The 16,209-nt window shown below is 59.2% G+C and overlaps 2 protein-coding genes across 4 annotated transcripts; both read left to right on the top strand.

Annotated features, from left to right (window-relative positions):
- Nucleotides 1–2,082: 2,082 nt before the first annotated feature.
- Nucleotides 2,083–3,885, top strand: PPP1R27 (protein phosphatase 1 regulatory subunit 27). Its single transcript, XM_059996581.1, has 3 exons — nt 2,083–3,040; nt 3,120–3,270; nt 3,555–3,885. The coding sequence occupies exons 1-3, from the start codon at nt 2,596–2,598 to the stop codon at nt 3,676–3,678; spliced, it is 720 nt and encodes a 239-aa protein (XP_059852564.1). The 5' UTR covers nt 2,083–2,595; the 3' UTR covers nt 3,679–3,885.
- Nucleotides 3,886–4,273: 388 nt separating this feature from the next.
- On the top strand, nt 4,274–12,338 carry MCRIP1 (MAPK regulated corepressor interacting protein 1). Of its 3 annotated transcripts, none has more exons than XM_059998164.1 (5): nt 4,274–4,349; nt 10,298–10,353; nt 10,433–10,551; nt 11,184–11,285; nt 11,480–12,338. In XM_059998164.1, the coding sequence occupies exons 2-5, from the start codon at nt 10,346–10,348 to the stop codon at nt 11,542–11,544; spliced, it is 294 nt and encodes a 97-aa protein (XP_059854147.1). In that variant the 5' UTR covers nt 4,274–4,349; nt 10,298–10,345; the 3' UTR covers nt 11,545–12,338. The 3 variants fall into 3 exon arrangements, with proteins under 3 accessions (XP_059854147.1, XP_059854146.1, XP_059854148.1); XM_059998163.1 differs by lacking the exon at nt 4,274–4,349 and adding an exon at nt 4,504–4,740; XM_059998165.1 differs by lacking the exon at nt 4,274–4,349 and adding an exon at nt 4,504–4,872.
- The last annotated feature ends 3,871 nt before the right edge of the window (nt 12,339–16,209 follow it).

The following is a 16,209-nucleotide window of genomic DNA, read 5'->3' as shown; positions in this document are numbered from 1 at the left end:
GCAGTCAAGGCTTAACAGCCTGGGGTGTCCCAATCTCTTTCTTCCTCTGTCCAGCTGGTAGGAAGCTATTGGCCTGGAACTAAAAAGCAACTGCTGGGCCTGTGTACCGGACCCTCGAGGTCTGGCTTCTGCACCTGCCAGGAGGCAGCTGAGTGGGCCCTGCACAGACTCCCCTCCAGGCCCCTGGCTTGTTTTCTGCTAGATGCAAAGCTTTGCTAGTTGAGTTTCCTTGGACTTTTCAAAGTAAGAGTTTTGCCCTGAATGTTTCACTTGCTTTAGTTCTCCAGAAGGCAGAACCTGAAAGTTGTGCAAACCAGGTCACTTGAGAAGTTCACACGGGCAGAGGCTCAGGGGCAAAGCTGTGTAAATACAGGTTTGGTGCTGGTGTGGTTGTGTGAAGAGCAGGTTAGACTGCTCATGGCTGGCTTCTGCCGAAAGGCTTCTGAGTGAGTTGCTGTAGGCCATGTCCATGGCTTTGAGGACGTGCTGCCCATGTCCTGAACAGAATGACTTTCAGGCATCTGTCCCTTCTTGGATCCAGACATCCAAACAGAAACCCCAAAGCCGAGATCCTGAGCTCTCTCAGCTTGCCTCTAGCAGGATAGAGCGGGAGGGTCGCTCTTGGTGTCGCCAAGAGACCCACCCTGATGGTTTGCCCTGCCTGGCCTAAGGCCTGTCACTGGTGGGAAAAAACATGCTGTTGGTGGCAGCTTCATCGGAGTTCTTTCATTTGATCCTCTGAGCAGGGCAGGCAGACAGAACTTTCCACAACATCAGAAAAGGCAATCTTCACATCAAAGGAAAGTTCTGTCTCTGTGTACAGCATAGGACTTTGTCTCTGGGCTTCGTGTAAACAAGCCGGAAGAAACTGTACCCAGTTCCTCCCAAGTGACCAAGAGTTAGGGCCACCCAGCATCGTACTCTGAGCCTGAAATGCAGGAACACCGGGAACCACCCCTCCCTCCGGGCCCCTGCAGGGCCTGAGTCAGGTGGAGTTTCCCATGTAACATTAGTGGCAACAAGGCAGGCAGACAAACCCTGTCAGGGCAGGGAGCCCACCGCGGGCAGTGGCCTATCCTCAGCAGCATTTGGCCCAAGGCTTTGCACCTAGGGTGCTGATGCATTTGTTGATTTGATTTTGTTGGATCAAGATCAGCCTGGTGATGCAAGGACTTCCGGTGCCCAAGTCCCTGCCCCCCCCCATACAGAGCGCTGGCTATCCGTGGTTCTGTCAGCATCCAGGCCTTCAGTGACTGCCCGGAAGATCTTGCCAACGTTAGGGGCTGAACCGCACCCCACCCCAATATTCATGTTTTGAAGTGTTAACCCCCAATACCCCAGCGTGTGACCTTATTTGGAAGTGGAGTTGTTGCAGGTATGATTGCTTAAGATGAGGTCATACTAGAGTAGCGTGGGCCCTAATCCAATGGCTGATCTCCTTATTAAAAGGGGAAATTTGGACACAGACACCTACTCAGGGACAGCACCATGTGAACACGAAGGTGGAGATGGGTGATACGTCTACAGGCCAGTGAACGTCAACGACTTGCCACCAGAAGCCAGGAGATGGGCCTGGAGCAGATTCTCCCTGGGAAGGAAACAGCCCTGCCAGCAGCTTGATCTTGATCTCCAGAACTATTGTTTGAGACCCCCAGTCTGGTACTTCATTACAGCAGCCCTGGAAGAGCAATATGGCCAGCTTCAGATGCTGCGGGGACTGTGTGGACCCCACAGGCCCAGCTCTGCTCCCAGGGCGTGTCTCCTGTGCGCGTCCATCCATTGGCTCTTGTCTCGCACTGAAGCCTGAGCCCCACCTCGGACCTCGGCCGCCGCACTGAAGGCAGCCAGTGCTGGCCCAGCCTGCTGGGATATCTCACAATTCCGCTGGTTGTACTCCTACAGGTAAGTATGCTCTAGGTCAGGTGCAGAGGGCACACACCGCCCAGGATGTGACAGCTATGGCGTCATGGTCCTTGGGTAGCAGACTAGATACCATGTTGAGTGTGAGCACCTGTGTTCTTGGCAGGAAGCAGCAGGAGCCTGGAACCAGGAGGAATATAGGGGAATGGGAAGGAGGGGAATGAGGACCTGGGGGTGGAGGCGGCTGGGGGGGGTCCCAAAGTAAGGTCGGATGGGTTGAGTGGGAGCTGAGGCATTTAGATTCTAATCTGGGAGATTTCCAAGCAGGGCAGTGCCACTGAAGCCCACGTTTTGGGAAAACTGCCCTGAGAGTGATACGAGCCATGATGGAAGGTGATAAGTGACAGGGGGATGAGTAGGGATGGGCCGCCTTCTCCACAGCAGGACCCTGTCCTGTGCTTCCTCAGGTGTGGGTGGCCCCCTTGCCTTCCCAGGAGGCAGAGGCAGCTGTGCTCACCACACATCATGCCCTTCTCCCCAAGTTCCCGGGACTGTAGGAGACCTTGACCTTGGTACCTGTTTGCCTTCCTTATGGGCCCTGCCCTTCTAGCGCCTCTCCTGCCCTCTGTCAGGCACCTTCGAGGTCCAGCTGAGGGGCAGGGAGCGTGGCCAGGAAGGATCTGACCCCTTTGGCCAGGAACAGTGACAGGTGGGTTGAAAGATGAACCACTAAACATGATCCTGAGGGCACGGCTGGAGCGGCTCAGTTTCAGCCCCTGGGGTGTAAGCATGACTGCGCAGCTTTATATAGCTCTGCGGGCCCTATATAAGCAGGAGGTGCCCTGGCCAGCGGGAGCACGGAGAGCACTGAGGTGGCTGTGCTGGAGATCATCATCGGCCGGAAGAGCCTGCACGCCACTCTGGTCTGGGCACCTTCCTCCCCCAAGCAGTAGGGTCCCCACAGGGGTGGCCCACACCATAGCTGCCAGGATGCCCAGCAGAACAGTCCGCTATGCCCGCTACAGCCCGAGGCAGCGGCGCCGGAGGCTACTGGCTGAACGCAGTGTGCGCTTCCCTAACGATGTCCTGTTCTTGGACCACATCCGCCAGGGCGACCTGGAGCAGGTGGGGCGCTTCATCCGGGCTCGGAAAGTCGCCCTGGACACCATCCACCCCTCAGGTGAGTGCCTGTGGGGCCAGTGAGGGTCTGTGGGGCGGCAGGGGAAGGCCTGAGCCTTGACCCCTCCTGTCCTGTTCAGGTCTGGCTGCCCTTCACGAAGCAGTGCTTTCTGGAAACCTGGAGTGCGTGAAGCTGCTAGTCAAATACGGGGCGGACATTCATCAGCGAGATGAGACAGGCTGGACACCCCTGCACATCGCTTGCAGCGATGGGTACCCTGACATAGCCAGGTGAGAGGGTGGCTTCCAGGATGTGGTCCCCCAAAAGGTGGCCCTGCTGATGTAGCTAAGAACCCTAAGGGCTTCTGGAATCTCATTTCTGCCCTGTTGCCCTCCCAAGAGAAAACTGCAAAAGTCAGCCGTAGTTTCCAAAGGGTCTGGTTTCTTCCTCCTCACCTCACCTGGAAGAATAAAAAACATGTGGACCTCAGAACCCCAGCCTGCTACCCTGGGGCAGGGGTGAGCATCCTGCAGGCCACCTCCCTTCCTCAACCAGGGATGCCCTTTGCACCCAGGTACCTCATTTCCCTGGGGGCAGACAGAGAAGCAGCCAACGACGATGGTGATCTGCCCTCGGACCTCATTGACCCTGACTTCAAGGACTTGGTGGAGTTATTCAAAGGGACTAAGATGGACTGAGCCCAGCCCCGCCCTCCTAGGGCTCTAGCCTTCCCTGGAGACGTCAGGTGCCCACCTCCCCCAAGTGCCAGGAGTGCCCCACCAGCCGGGCTGGGGGCCGCCCAGGCTGGCCAGGACCCCATACTTGGACACAACCCTCGCCCCCCGACCCCGGCCTGGCTTTTCCTCCAGGTGAATTTTTTATTGCGACACTTTCTACTTTTTCAATAAACCTGATTCCCAAGCCCGTGGTGATGGCCTGATTACTGGGGACCGGTCCGTCCCAGTCCTTCGGCTCCGGCTGCTCCTGTGGTCAGCGGACCCCGCCCTCCACTCTGGTCTAGGGGTCCGGCAGCGCCGGAGCAAGGAGCCAGAGCCCCGCGGCTCCCGACCGCCAGTCCCTGCAGTTCGTCGACCCCGCTGCCCCCCGGCCCTGTCCCAGGACCCCGACCCCGCCGGCCCGGACCCCCCAGAACCCCGCTGCCTCGAGAGCCCGTCCATCCCCCGTCCCCCGCGGCCACCAACTCCACAAACCCCACGGACACCAGACCCTCAGCCCAGGCCTCAGTCTCCGCCCCTACCCTGCACGCCAGCGGTCACGTGGCCGGCGCCGTCGCGCGTGCGCGTGCGCGTCGGTGCGCGTCACTTCCGGCCGGGCCCCTGGCAGCTGTAGCGGCGGCCGAGAGGGCGAGGTGAGGCGGTGGCGGCGGGGGCGGGGGCGGCGGCGGGGGCGGGGGCGGGGCGGGCGCGGCCGGGACCCGCCCTGGCGCGGCGGCCGCGAGGGGAGGGCCCCGGGCGGGGTCGTGGGGCGCCCGGCCCGCCGTGGCGGAGGATAGGGAGGGGCGCGGCGGGGCGGGGAGGGCCCGCTGGGCACGGGGCTCAGAGGGGGCAGCGGGCCGCCCTTTTCCGCCCCTGAAGCTGCAGTCGCCCAGTCGTCCGGGGAGCAGCCCTGATGATGCTTCCTGACCCTTGAGCGCGGCCGGCCGGGTTCCCGCGGTTCGCCTTCCGCCGCCGTCCAGCCTGTCCCAAGCTCCTGGCCTCTGAGCCAGGCGGGGCGGTGCCGGGTGCGGGGGTGGGAAGCGGGTAAGAGGCTGCCCGCCGTCGGGGAGCTCACCGGGCCCCGGGGGCTGCCGGGGTGGGCGGGAGCCGCAGCGGGGAGGCCGCAGACATCAGATTTCCAATTACAGAAGCAGCCCAGGTTGTGAGAAACTTCAGGTAACGTGGAGGCGCACAAGTCATGTCCCCGACCTGTCCCAGGGAGAGTTCCCAGAGAAGGTGGTCGTTAGCCGGGCCCCCAGGCACCAGCGCGATAGTTTTGGGTAGACAGGACATTTTGAGCAAAGGCCCTGAGATGTCAGTGGGGAGTGTCCAGAGCTTTTAGAGAGGAGTGCAGGTGGGGAGGGAAGGGGGCAGGAGCTGAGTCCTGAAGGAGGAGGCTTGATTTGGGGTGAGTGGAAGGGCTAGCGAGATTTCCACGTGAGGAGGGAGGGGGTGCACACACTGGGGTTTGTTGCTCGGGAGGGGAGCTGCTGTTGACACCCAGGAAAGTGGGGGAGGGGTGGTGCAGTGCTTAGAGGCTTTGCCTGGGGGACTTCAAGAGGCTGCCAGGCCCATCTGGCATCTAATACGACAGTGTCCTGCTGGCACTTGCTTGAGTGATAGATCGTTTTCTAGAAGTCTCATTGGTAGAAACTGGGCTGTTGAGAGCCCCCAAAACACCGAATATTGAAGGAGAAGTGGAGTCTAAGAAAATTTGAGTACCTATCAAAAATTCTAAAGGAACACAGAGTGGCTGCAATTGCGTCATTGATTCTAACTCCAGAATATCCACTGTCACTTTCCCAGACCACAGAGTGTCATCTCGCCCAGTCCTTAGGCAGATGGCTGTGTGTGGGGAAAGAGTTCAAGGCTGGGGGCCTGGAGACTGGGCTTTGGCGCCCCCTCCCCCCATGCCTCCTCCCAGGAGGTCTCTGAAGCCCTTTGTTCCCATGGAAGAGCAAGGTGCTACATAGATCCATCCAGGAGGACTCCCTCCCTGTCTCTGAGCAGAACCACATCAGTGCCAGGGGTCAGGAACCTGCCAGGAGTACAGGCAGGGGTGGGGGCAGGCTCTCGGGTGCTCAAGCCAGCTGAGCCATCTTGACCTAGCCCTGACTGCTGTGGCCCTGGAGAACCCAGAGGTTGGGAGGCCCCTGTGGTCCAGACCCCATTCTGCTGGGTGGAAGGTTGCTTCAGCTGTCAGGCCTCCAAAATGGGGGTTATCGGGGTCCTACCTGGCTCAGCGCAGTGGCCACCCTACAATCGGCCCATGGCAAATGTTTACCGTGGCCGGCAGCGCTGCTGCCCCTTCACAGTGTACTCTACGTTTGTGGGTCTCCACCATGCCTGAGTGGGCTGTCTCTGCATTCAGTTTGCCCAGGGCTATCCTGGCTCACGGTTCGTAATCAACAGCAGCCCTTTTACTCTCAGGAGTGCCCAGCTGGACAATACATTCCTTCTGTGATTGCCCTGTCCACCATCATATTGGATAAGCAGCCACGGAGACCTTGTTTGAGATGGTGGCTTCATGTGGCTATACTTGGGTCCCTGTTGAGCAGGAAGGCCTGGTGAACATTCTTGGGGAATGTTTTGGCTCAGATGGGGATTCTGAGGCCCATAGAGGGAAGAGACTTGCCCAGGGGCAACAGAGCAGGGATGGACGACCGCCACTCACAGAGTGGCTCTGGACCCTGCCAGGTGCCGAGCATGCAGCCCGCTGGCTGCTATGGGCTAGTCGGCCGTGGACAACAGTCAAGGCCTGCAGAGCACACTCGGGGGCAGTGTATGGTTCTCCGTGGCGCTGGCAGCAGCAGAGGTGGCTCTGAGGCACAGACTGTGTTTGAGGGGTGGGCCCAGTAGCTGGTGACACCTGATGAGATAGATTGTGGCCAGACTGAGGGCTTGATGGCAGTAGAAGACCCTGCTAGTGTCCGGGTGGGGAGTGACTTGGCAGGGTGGGTCTTGGGAAGATCGTGCTGGCGTGACGTGTACCGGGGATGGAGAAGAATAGTGCAAGATACTGTCCTGACACGGGTTGGAGGGTGAGCAGTGGATGTTGGACCAGGGGTGGGTGGGAATGGGAAGAAGTAACTGAAGAGCACATGCGTGGAGGGTTGAGATCTGTGGGCCGAGGGGAGACTCATTGCATAATCAGATCTAAGACCTCAGTGGTGTGAGCTGGGTCTCCGTGGTCCGCTGAGAATGGAAAAATGCTGCTAACCTTTGTGCTGGCGAATGCCAGATGCAGCCCAATTTCAAAGCTATTAAAATAGGAAAAAAGTTTTTCAGAGTTGATGGGATATAGGAAATGTGATGAGGTTTTGAGCTCCAGTCTTGAGGAAATAATTGTGCCTGATAATCACTGTGAGCAAAAGTCGGAAAGAAAACAAAGGGAGGGAGATGTTTGCGGAAGTGGATGCTCCCTCCCTGCTGGCCAGATGGACTTGAGGCTCCAACCTCAGTGGGACTCTTGTGACCTGCTGGGCCTTTTTACGTGTCCCTGGCACTTTTCCAGGCATGCCATTCACCTGGCCCCTCCACACCGGCCTCTGTAGTGGCCCTGCTCAGCACTTTCCCTGGGCAGTAAACGTGCTCGGGTTTCCCTCCACTTCACCCCACGTGCCACTGTCAGCCCAGGCCTCGCACCTCCCTTCGCAGCCAGGGACAGGCAGTCATGGCTGATGGTCCCACTTCCTCCCCTCGCTCCACTGAGACCCTTTGTGCTAGGTCGATGGAGATTTTGTCATGCTGGTCCAGCGGTCACCTCTTTGTCCAGGTCTTAGCCTTGAGTCCAGCTGCCCCCTTGGTCATCTCTTCCTTGACCTTGTTCTCCCTCCCCCATCCATGCCTTTGTGGCTCGGCCCTCTCTGCTGGAGCAGCCGTGTGTCCCCAGGCTTCTGTCTTTAACATCAGTGGTATGATTTGCCCACTGTTGCTGTGGCTCGTGCTCGCGGCTGTCACCTTCTGTAGTGGAAACAGGCCCCATGTATATTGGTCCCTTTCAGTGGCTCTACCCTCTGGGCGCTGACAAGTACCGCTTCTCTGGTCACCCCGGTGCACCTCTCAGTGGCCACGTGGCCCTTTCCCTTGGATACGCACCTAGGACTGGAATAGCTGTCATGGGGTGTGCATATTTGTTAGGGTTTTCATGGAAATTTCCTTTGGGGTCAGCATGGGGGCCCAGCTCCCTGGAGGAGCCCCAGGAGGTGATGAAGGTGAGCGAGTGCAGCTCACTGTCCCTCTGTCTTCAGGGGAGCAGCAGGGACCTGGCCTCTCGGGAAGCTGCTGGTACACTCAGGAGAAGCCTTGGTGTCTCTGCGTCCCTTCAGGTGGCAGGATCTCAGGGGGGCAGGGCCAGCACAAGGTTCTGAGGAGAAAGGCCCCTGGAGGGAGGCTGAGCTGCTGGGAGAAGACGGAGGACTCAGAGGTTCCTCACATCTAGGAAGGCCAGCTGGTAGGACACAGGCCATTAAAGATGGACCTGGTTAGGTGTGACCTTCCCCATTGAGAAGAGGCAGACGGTGACTCCTTTTTAAAGAGTCATTTTACTCGTCCTTCAAGTCCCAAGGACGTGAGAGGGTGTCCAGCACCTGGCCGAGGTGTTTCCTGGCCACTCTGTCCGGGGCACCAGAAACCTTGTAACTCAAGTAGCACATCTGTATGGGCAGGCGCCCAGTGACAGGTGCACAGCTCCGTGGTTTATGGGGGACACTAGCCTCTGGTTGGGAAGCCCAGCCACTGTGGGGAGCGAGGGGTGGGTGCCCACTGTGGAGACTGAATGCTCCAGGGGTCCGGGGCACAGGCCTCGGGACTTCAGTGACCAAGGGGAGCAGGTAGGTGCCCAGAGAACCCCAGAGCCACGTGTTCACGTGCATGTGTGCAGGCAGGGCGACGGGAGCTGTGAGGATCTGGCACCTGAGTTGGGCCTGAGACTGAGCAGGGGGCCCTAGGCCAAAGGCATGTGCCCATAAAGGCTAGGCAGCCCCCAGAGGCTGTGACCAGAAGAGGCCAAGGCTGCCCTGGAAGGAGAGGCCCCAGGGATGGGCAAGGCTGGGAAGGCAGGTACCCTGAAGAAGTGGCCACTCAGGTCCGAGAGGACAGACTGCAGGAGGGCTGAGGGGGCCTGGGCAGGAGGGGCCAGCCTAGAGTGGTCAGGGGCTGGCTGGTCCTCCAGGCACCTCCCTCCTGTTGCGAAATTGGAGCCTCCCACCTCACCCTGCTGCCGACAGCCCCCTGGGACTTGAGTGTTCTTGAGCCCTTTGAGTGTCCCCACGGCACCCTCAGGCCAGAGAGGGCTTTCCCTCTGTGCTCTGGTGTTCGTGGGGCTGGCGCCTGGGCAGGAGAACCATGGGCAGTGAGATCCCCTGAGTCCAGGAAAGAAGTCACTTTGTGAGGAGCTGGGCCTCTCCCCTGGGACGGCACAGGGTTCCACGTGCCGCCCCAGGAAACTGGCTTTATGCTTTTTTGTTGTTGTTGTTGCCTCAACCTGTGGGCTGTGTTTACCTGTGCAGGTGTTGTTTTTTTTTTCCCATCTGCACTGTGTGGCATGTGTGATCTTAGTTCCCCGACCAGGAATTGAACCCGAGGCCCCTGCAATGGAAGCACGGTGTCTTAACCACTGGACTGCTAGGGAAGTTCCCCTGTGCGGGTGTTTAAAGGCCATGGGAACCAGAGAAGAAGTACCCACCGTGTCTCATCCTCCTGGCCCTTCAGGAGGGGCTGTGGCTACATGCTCTAAGCATTCTGGGGCCCCTCAGCTCCAGGGGTATGTGGGAGAGGCACTTGTGCTCAAAGGCCCTTCCCAGGCTTCCCCCCCACACCCCCAGCATCTGGGGTTGCCCTGCTCTGGGGCAAGGCCAGGCCTGGGACTGGCCCTGTGCAGCCAGCTTCCTCAACCTGCGGTGTGTGTCCTCAGCCAGAGAGAGCACATTGTCCAACTGGCCAGTTTGAGAGTGAGCCTAAAAATAGACCCCCATCCAGGGCTGTATAGTCCCCTGGGCTGAGAGAGAGGCTGTAAACAGCACACACCCCAGAGTCTCGGTCACTAGGTTGGGCCTGGCGACTTCCTCCAGGCTCACAGCCCTCCCCCAGCCCTTCCGTCACACCCCGGGGACCAGGAAGCTGGGCAGGCTCTGCTGGGCTTCTCACCATTGGGAAGCACATCCCCATTTTACAGATGAGAAACTGAGGCTCAGCAGAAATGACACACTAGGCCCTGCAGGCAGTGAGGGCACTGGGACGACCGCAGGCCTTCCCCACAGACCCACGCTCTGCAGGCAGTGGTGTTCTGAGACTTGAACTGGGAATGTCAACAGAGCTGCCTGACTCTGGGGAAGGTGCTCCCAGGCAGCAGTGGTCCAAGTGCCGGGGCCACTCGGAGCTCATGCTGCTCTGACTCGTGCATGTCGCCGGCCCAGCCCCATCTGGCTGACCCTGCCGCACCCTTAGCCAGCTGGATTGTGGCTAGACCCTGTCTCCTGGAAGGCGGGGAGGCCACAGCTAAGGGGAAGAGGCAGATGCACCCCACGCCCTTCCAATCTCTGGAGCCCTTCTGGAGAGGGTGGTCTCCGTCCCATTCCTGTGTCGTGGGCTTCCCTTCCAGAGGCCGAGGGGATCCGGCAGCGGAGTGCGAGGACCAGACGCCCCAGCGATGACCAGGTGGGTCTTGGGCAGTGGAGTGGCCTCCAGGTGGGAGGGGCCTGCCCCCAGCCCCTCCTCACTGGCCGGGCTCCCCCAGTTCCCCTGTCTCCAGAGTCGTCTACAACGGCAAGAGGAACAGTAGCCCCCGCTCTCCCCCCAACAGCAGTGAGATCTTCACCCCGGCCCACGAGGAGAATGTGCGCTTCATTTATGAAGGTACACGGGGTGCCCCCAGCCAGGCCCCCTGAGCCCCTCCTGCCCCAGGCAGGTGGGGGTACCCAGCTCTGGTCACGGGAGGTGGTCAGCGCTATGGTGTTCCTGACAGGGAGCAGCCCAGAAGAGGCAGTATTTGGAGCCAGTGGTGTTTGCTTGGGGAGAGGGGGGCCGTGGAAGACAGCGCACCCTGGGAAACCTGGGGCATCCTGGAAGTGGTGTGGCTGGGGTGTGTGAGCATGTGTGCACAACATTTGTGCCAGGAGGAGGGGGATGGAGGAGGCGGGAAAGATGGGGGGCCTGCCTGGAGGAAGTGCTGTACCCCAATGAGTCTCATATGCCACTGTGACTGCAGCTCTGGTCATGGTACCATGAGGCTGAAAGGGGCATGGTCTGGGCAGGGCTCCCCGAGGGAATGGGGATGTGTTGGGGACAACTTCAAGTCAAGAGCAGGCTAGGCCAGGGGGCCAAAAGCTGTGAAGCGGGAGTTGGGGGCAGGGGGCCTGCGGGGCCACTCTGATTGGTGGGGGAAGGTCAGGAGAGGGTGTCCTCCAGCTTGGACACTGACTGGGCCGGACTGCCTGATGCTGCAGGCCTGGGGGTCTAGAGCCCCTGACCACCCCTGCTTCCTGCAGCCTGGCAGGGCGTGGAGCGGGACCTGCGCAGCCAGATGTCGGGCAGCGAGCGGGGCCTGGTGGAGGAGTATGTGGAGAAGGTCCCTAACCCCAGCCTGAAGAGTGAGTGGGGCTGGCCTGGGAGGGAGGGGCCGGCCAGGGGGTTGAGCTGGGGGCAGGAAGGCCCACCTGCTTCCTGCTTCCAAGACAGCCTGGCAGGGTGGGCTGGGTCCCAGGGCTTTCAGAGACGGGCAGGACGAGGGACAGACCCTGCCTCTCCACCTGCGCCCACCGCTGACCGCTCTGTCCCCTGGCAGCCTTCAAGCCCATCGACCTGAGCGACCTGAAACGCCGGAACACGCAGGACGCCAAGAAGTCCTAAGGCGCGCCGGTGCCCCTCCCCTGGCCTCTGGGAGATCTGGGTGCAGTCTGCTGCTGGCCTCCTCCTCTCCTGTGGGCCCACCTTCTGGGAGGGGGAGGGGGCCTTGCTCCCAGTGGTCTGAAAACCCCAGGACCAGGACATGATTGATGGCCGAGGCCTGCCCCTCCTCCCTGAGCCCCCTCCTTTCCACTTGGGGGATCTCAAGCTACCCAACACTAGGAGGGCTTGGGCCCTGCCAGCCCCTGCCCTCCCGTGGGCCTAGGTGGCTCTTTTGAGCTGCCTGGCCCTGCCTGCCCCCCAGGGCCTTGACCCTGACTCCCTTCACCTTCCCCTGCCCCCACCCCCCTACCCCTGGCCACTTCCAGGATCAGGAGGGAGACGAGGGGGCCTTTGTTGTCTCTTGTGCTGGTGGGATTGGGCTGGGTTAGCTCCTGAGGTGGCCAGGAGGCAGGACAAGGGTGATCGCACCCATGCCCAGCATGGGTCCCCCATTGGCCCCTGCTGCGTCTCTGGCCTGGACACGGGGTGTCTGACCCCTCGCCCCACTCTCCAGCTTGGCCCCTTCCTTCCCTGTGTCAGCTTCAGGACGGCACCAGCTGCCTGGGCCTGGGACACCGCTGGGCGCCCCCTCCAAGGGGTCGCCTTGGGAAGGGGCATGGGGCTGGCCTGAGCTGGTGAGGCTGCCCAGTGGGTCCTGCCCTGTGTGGTGAGTTGGGAGGGTCTTCCTGTGCCCTCCAAATCCAAGTGTCTGACTGGAACCTGAGGACGAGTGAATAAAGGCGGGGTGGCATTGGCTTGGCCACTTGGTCTGTGAGGCCCCTGTCTCGGCTGCCCACACAGGGCTGGAAATCCAGGGTCATGGTCCAGGCCCAGAAGTTCCGTCTGATCCCTGGGCTCCACCAGGGGCCTTGGGCCTCCTGGGGGGCAGTGGGAGGTGGAGGTGGGGGCCCTGGAAGGTAACACATCCCACATCCCTCTGCGACACTGGGTCCTTGGGGAGCGGCTCCTCTGCTGTCCGGATGGAGGAGTGGCTGCAGGGCTCAGAGCACCCCAAGTGCACTCAACCTTCAAACCTGGACATAGCCCTGGCAGACAGGCCAAACCGGAATTTATTTTGGGAACACCCTTTCCTGTTAGAGTATTCTGGGGCTCCAGCAGCCCCACAGGTGGCTCTGGGAGGTGTCTTTTCCTGGGGGGAATTCCCCAGGGATGGGGGTGCAGGAAGGATGGTTCATGGAATAAGCAGCAGCCATGGCTTGCTGCCAGTGGGTGCTGGCTGGTGCCAGGCCCTGAGCCAAGTTCCTGTAACCACACAGGCCTGTTTGCTCCCCAGGGACCTGTGGGGCATCCTGCCAAGGGTTTGCGTGCCTGCTGGGCTGGGTCACCCAAGCAGCCCCCCTCTGTGGCTGGAGGGGGGTGGGCGTGGCCTGCCTGGGGTGCAGGGACCTGTGGCCAGAGGCTGAGTGGGCACACAGGCACACATGCCCTCCACCCAGCGTGTCCTAGACCACTAAGGATGGGGTGATGTCCAGCCAGGCCACTGCTGCGCTTGTGGCATTGAGCAAGTTGCTGAGTCTCCAAGCATCAGTTTCCTCAGGTGGAGCTCAGCACCTGCCTGCTGGGCGGCTGCCCAGTGCTAGTGCTTGCTGCCGCTATTAGTCACCTGGTGGATGCACTTGACGGGGCACTCAGCCACCAGGCTTCAGCGGGGCTGGACATCTGCATCCTGGCGACCGCAGTCATGGCCTTGCTGTGAGCCCTGGGGCACATCACTCTCCTGTCCCACCTCAGTTTCCCCAAGTGAAGTGAGAGTATGGGCTGTGGTGGTTCAAGGCCTCTCTCCGAAGGGGTGCTGGAGCCCCCTGGCAGCACACCGGGGAATGTCTAATATCTTGCTGCGTTGGTTAAAAATTGACTTAACTTTGCTCCCAGCCCTCTCTAGGTCATTCCTCCCTCCTGTGGGGCTGGAAGGTGGGAATGGGGCCACACCGGGCCCCAGCATCTGGGTCTCCCCTGCCCACAGCCACCCTCCTGCTAGCAGTGGTACCTTGCCCCTGTGTGGGTGGGCCCATGGGATACCCCGCAAGGCCTTTTCATTCCCGCTTTCCCCGCCAACTTAGATTATCTGAAATAGAGGCCCTGGACCTGGAGTCTTTGCCGAGCACACCTTGGAGGTGGGAATGTGGTTAACAGGCTGTGCTGGGGTGGGGGGTGAGGAACTCGGTTGGGGGCACTGGAGACGTAACCCTCACCAGCACAGTGGGCTGCCTGGCTGACCATGAGTGGCTGGAGACACCTCTCCCCGCCTCAGACAGTGAGGGTAGAGGAGATGAGGGGAGCATCCTGGTGGAACAGGGGTGCCCAGTCCTCCATCATGTTCTACCCTTGGTGGTGCTCATATCACTGTCTGCTTTCATTCAGTGCTGACAACTCGGGGGGCGGAGGGTGGATTTTATTACCCTGATCTTACATATGAGGAAATGGTGACCTCTTGTAGGAGACTGGCCTTAATCTGATTTTTAAACTTTTACTGTTATCAAAATCTGAATTTAGTAAGTACTTCCTGAGCATGTACCCTGAGCACGTTCATGTAAATTGAGCATGAACAGCAATTCCCTAATGTCATCTAACACCCAGTCCATAGTCTCCTAGTGTCTAAAATAATATATTCCACATGGGTTATAGACTCAGAATAGAAAGGCCAAGTGCATCGGCTGAATCTGCTTGATGCGTCCCGTAAGTCTTTCTTAGTCACAGTGCCTCCTCCCACATTTCCCCTCCGTTTATGATTGAAGACCTGCTGGATACTTGATGTTGGAGTTTCCCAAACTCTGGTTTTCACTGGTTGCATCTTTGTAGTGTTAACAGACTCCTTTGTCGCCTGCATTTCTGTAAACTGAGGTAAGAGGTGGATGCTTGATGGGATTCATTGGAGGAAACTTTGGATGTAAAGGGATCGCGCTGGTTGCTGTGTTGAGAATAGGCTGCAGGTTCAGGGTAGAAGCGGGGAGACCTGTCAGGGGGGCTACCTCAAGTGAATCGTGGGAGGAAGAAGCTGGGTGAGGGGGCAGGTAAGGAGTTCGATATGGACTGTGGAATTTAAGTTGCCATTGGATGTCTGAGTGGAGGTGCCGAGAGGGAAGCTGAGTCTAGAGTGGATTTGGGAGGGCCACAGAGGTTGGAGATATAGTTTGGGAGTAATTTGAATATTGATGTTTTTTTTAAGGTTGATAAAGAAGGGAGGAGGATGGGACCTGATCCCTGGGCACTGCACTCAGGGAGAGGAGGAGGAAGCAGGACCAGGGACTGAGAGCAGTAGAGAGCAAGGTCAGAGAAAGGGCAGGTGGGGGAGGACCTGGGGCTGAAGGCTGCCATAGAGTCCAGGAGGAGGCCGAGGCAGTCAGAGTTCGGCTAGTTGCAGCCCTCAGACTTCTCCTCCCACCCTCTCACCTAGAGCCAACCATTTTCAACTTTCCTGCTGATTCTTTGGTTTGTATTTCTATGTCTAAATAGCATACGTGAAGCGTTACTTCTTGGTTTTCCCATTTCATTCCGTCCCCCACTCCCATTTCACACGTGCTCTTACCATCCGCTATCCTCCCTAGATCTTTCTCTCATAACTTTGGTTACATCAGTGTTGAGTATTTACATTATGATATCTGTGTATTTAGAGATGAGCCTTGTGGTAAATTGTGGGTTTTTTTTTTCTGCCCAACTTTTTGTTTTCCTTGAAGTTATTAATTGCCTTCTTTTTTCATTTGCTCAGTTGTCTATGTACTAAGTCCTGAACTCTCCACCAGGTCATCTAAGTCTCCTCTCAGTGTGTTCGGTCACTTTGATCCACTTGAGGGCGTCTCTCCTGTACTTTCGCCCTGCTTGAGGCTCCTTCCCCCCAGTGACCCACTCTGCCTGGCACACAGCTGCCATCCTGGGGATGCCCCTCAACTCTCCTAGGTTTGATCAGTGTTTATTGTAGTCCATGTTTTCCTCTTTCTTGGTCTCCACACTCATTTTAGTAGCATGCATGTGGGGAGACACACACACACACACACACACACACACACACACACACACACACACACGTACGTGCTGGGTGGTTCCCATGCATTCTTTTAGGGGAAGTGCCTGAGATTTGGACTGGGGTGGAGGTGGGAAGGGAAGTAGAGATGGGGAAGGGGCAGAGGGCCTGGAGTGTTTGTCTTCCTGAATGGAGGGTGATGCTGTGTGGGTGCTGGGCCCTGCGTTAGAAAGTCAGGTTCCCCCACCATCCCACCTGCAGGACGGCCTGGTCAGAGCCAATGTTTATTGGCTGGATGAGCCCAGCCCCTTCCAGGCCTCCACCTCCACTCCTGACTCCACCGGCCTGCTCCAGTTCCCTTGGGGACAGGGACAGGGTGAAGGAGGACAAGGGCAGAGGGAGTCAGGATGGGGAGGGCTGTCAGGAGGCCCCTAGGTGAGCAGCACACCCGCAGGGCAGTCACCAACCCTGAGCTCAGCTGGCGTGAAGGAGAACTTGTGCCCTCCCTGTGCTAGGCTTCTGGGCATGGAGGGCTGGCAGGGGTGCCCCTGTGGGCAGGGGCTCAAAGGAGCACTAGGGCCTAGGGAGCCTGGGGGGCCTGGGATGAGAAGTGACCTGAAGCCTCAAGGTCAGGGGTCTCAGGTCCT

This window comes from Delphinus delphis, chromosome 19 (genome assembly GCF_949987515.2).
Source record: "Delphinus delphis chromosome 19, mDelDel1.2, whole genome shotgun sequence".
Classification (NCBI taxonomy): Eukaryota; Metazoa; Chordata; class Mammalia; order Artiodactyla; family Delphinidae; genus Delphinus; species Delphinus delphis.
This window is presented reverse-complemented; position numbering and strand designations above follow the sequence as displayed.

Excerpts from the sequence above, each read along its gene's own strand:
- PPP1R27 (XM_059996581.1), top strand. The coding sequence starts at position 2,596 with ATGATCCTGAGGGCACGGCTGGAGCGGCTCAGTTTCAGCCCCTGGGGT. Across the intron at positions 3,041-3,119 it reads GGACACCATCCACCCCTCAG|GTCTGGCTGCCCTTCACGAA; the intron begins GTGAGTGCCTGT and ends TGTCCTGTTCAG. Across the intron at positions 3,271-3,554 it reads GGGTACCCTGACATAGCCAG|GTACCTCATTTCCCTGGGGG; the intron begins GTGAGAGGGTGG and ends CTTTGCACCCAG.
- MCRIP1 (XM_059998164.1), top strand. Across the intron at positions 10,552-11,183 it reads TGTGCGCTTCATTTATGAAG|CCTGGCAGGGCGTGGAGCGG; the intron begins GTACACGGGGTG and ends TGCTTCCTGCAG. Across the intron at positions 11,286-11,479 it reads CCCTAACCCCAGCCTGAAGA|CCTTCAAGCCCATCGACCTG; the intron begins GTGAGTGGGGCT and ends GTCCCCTGGCAG.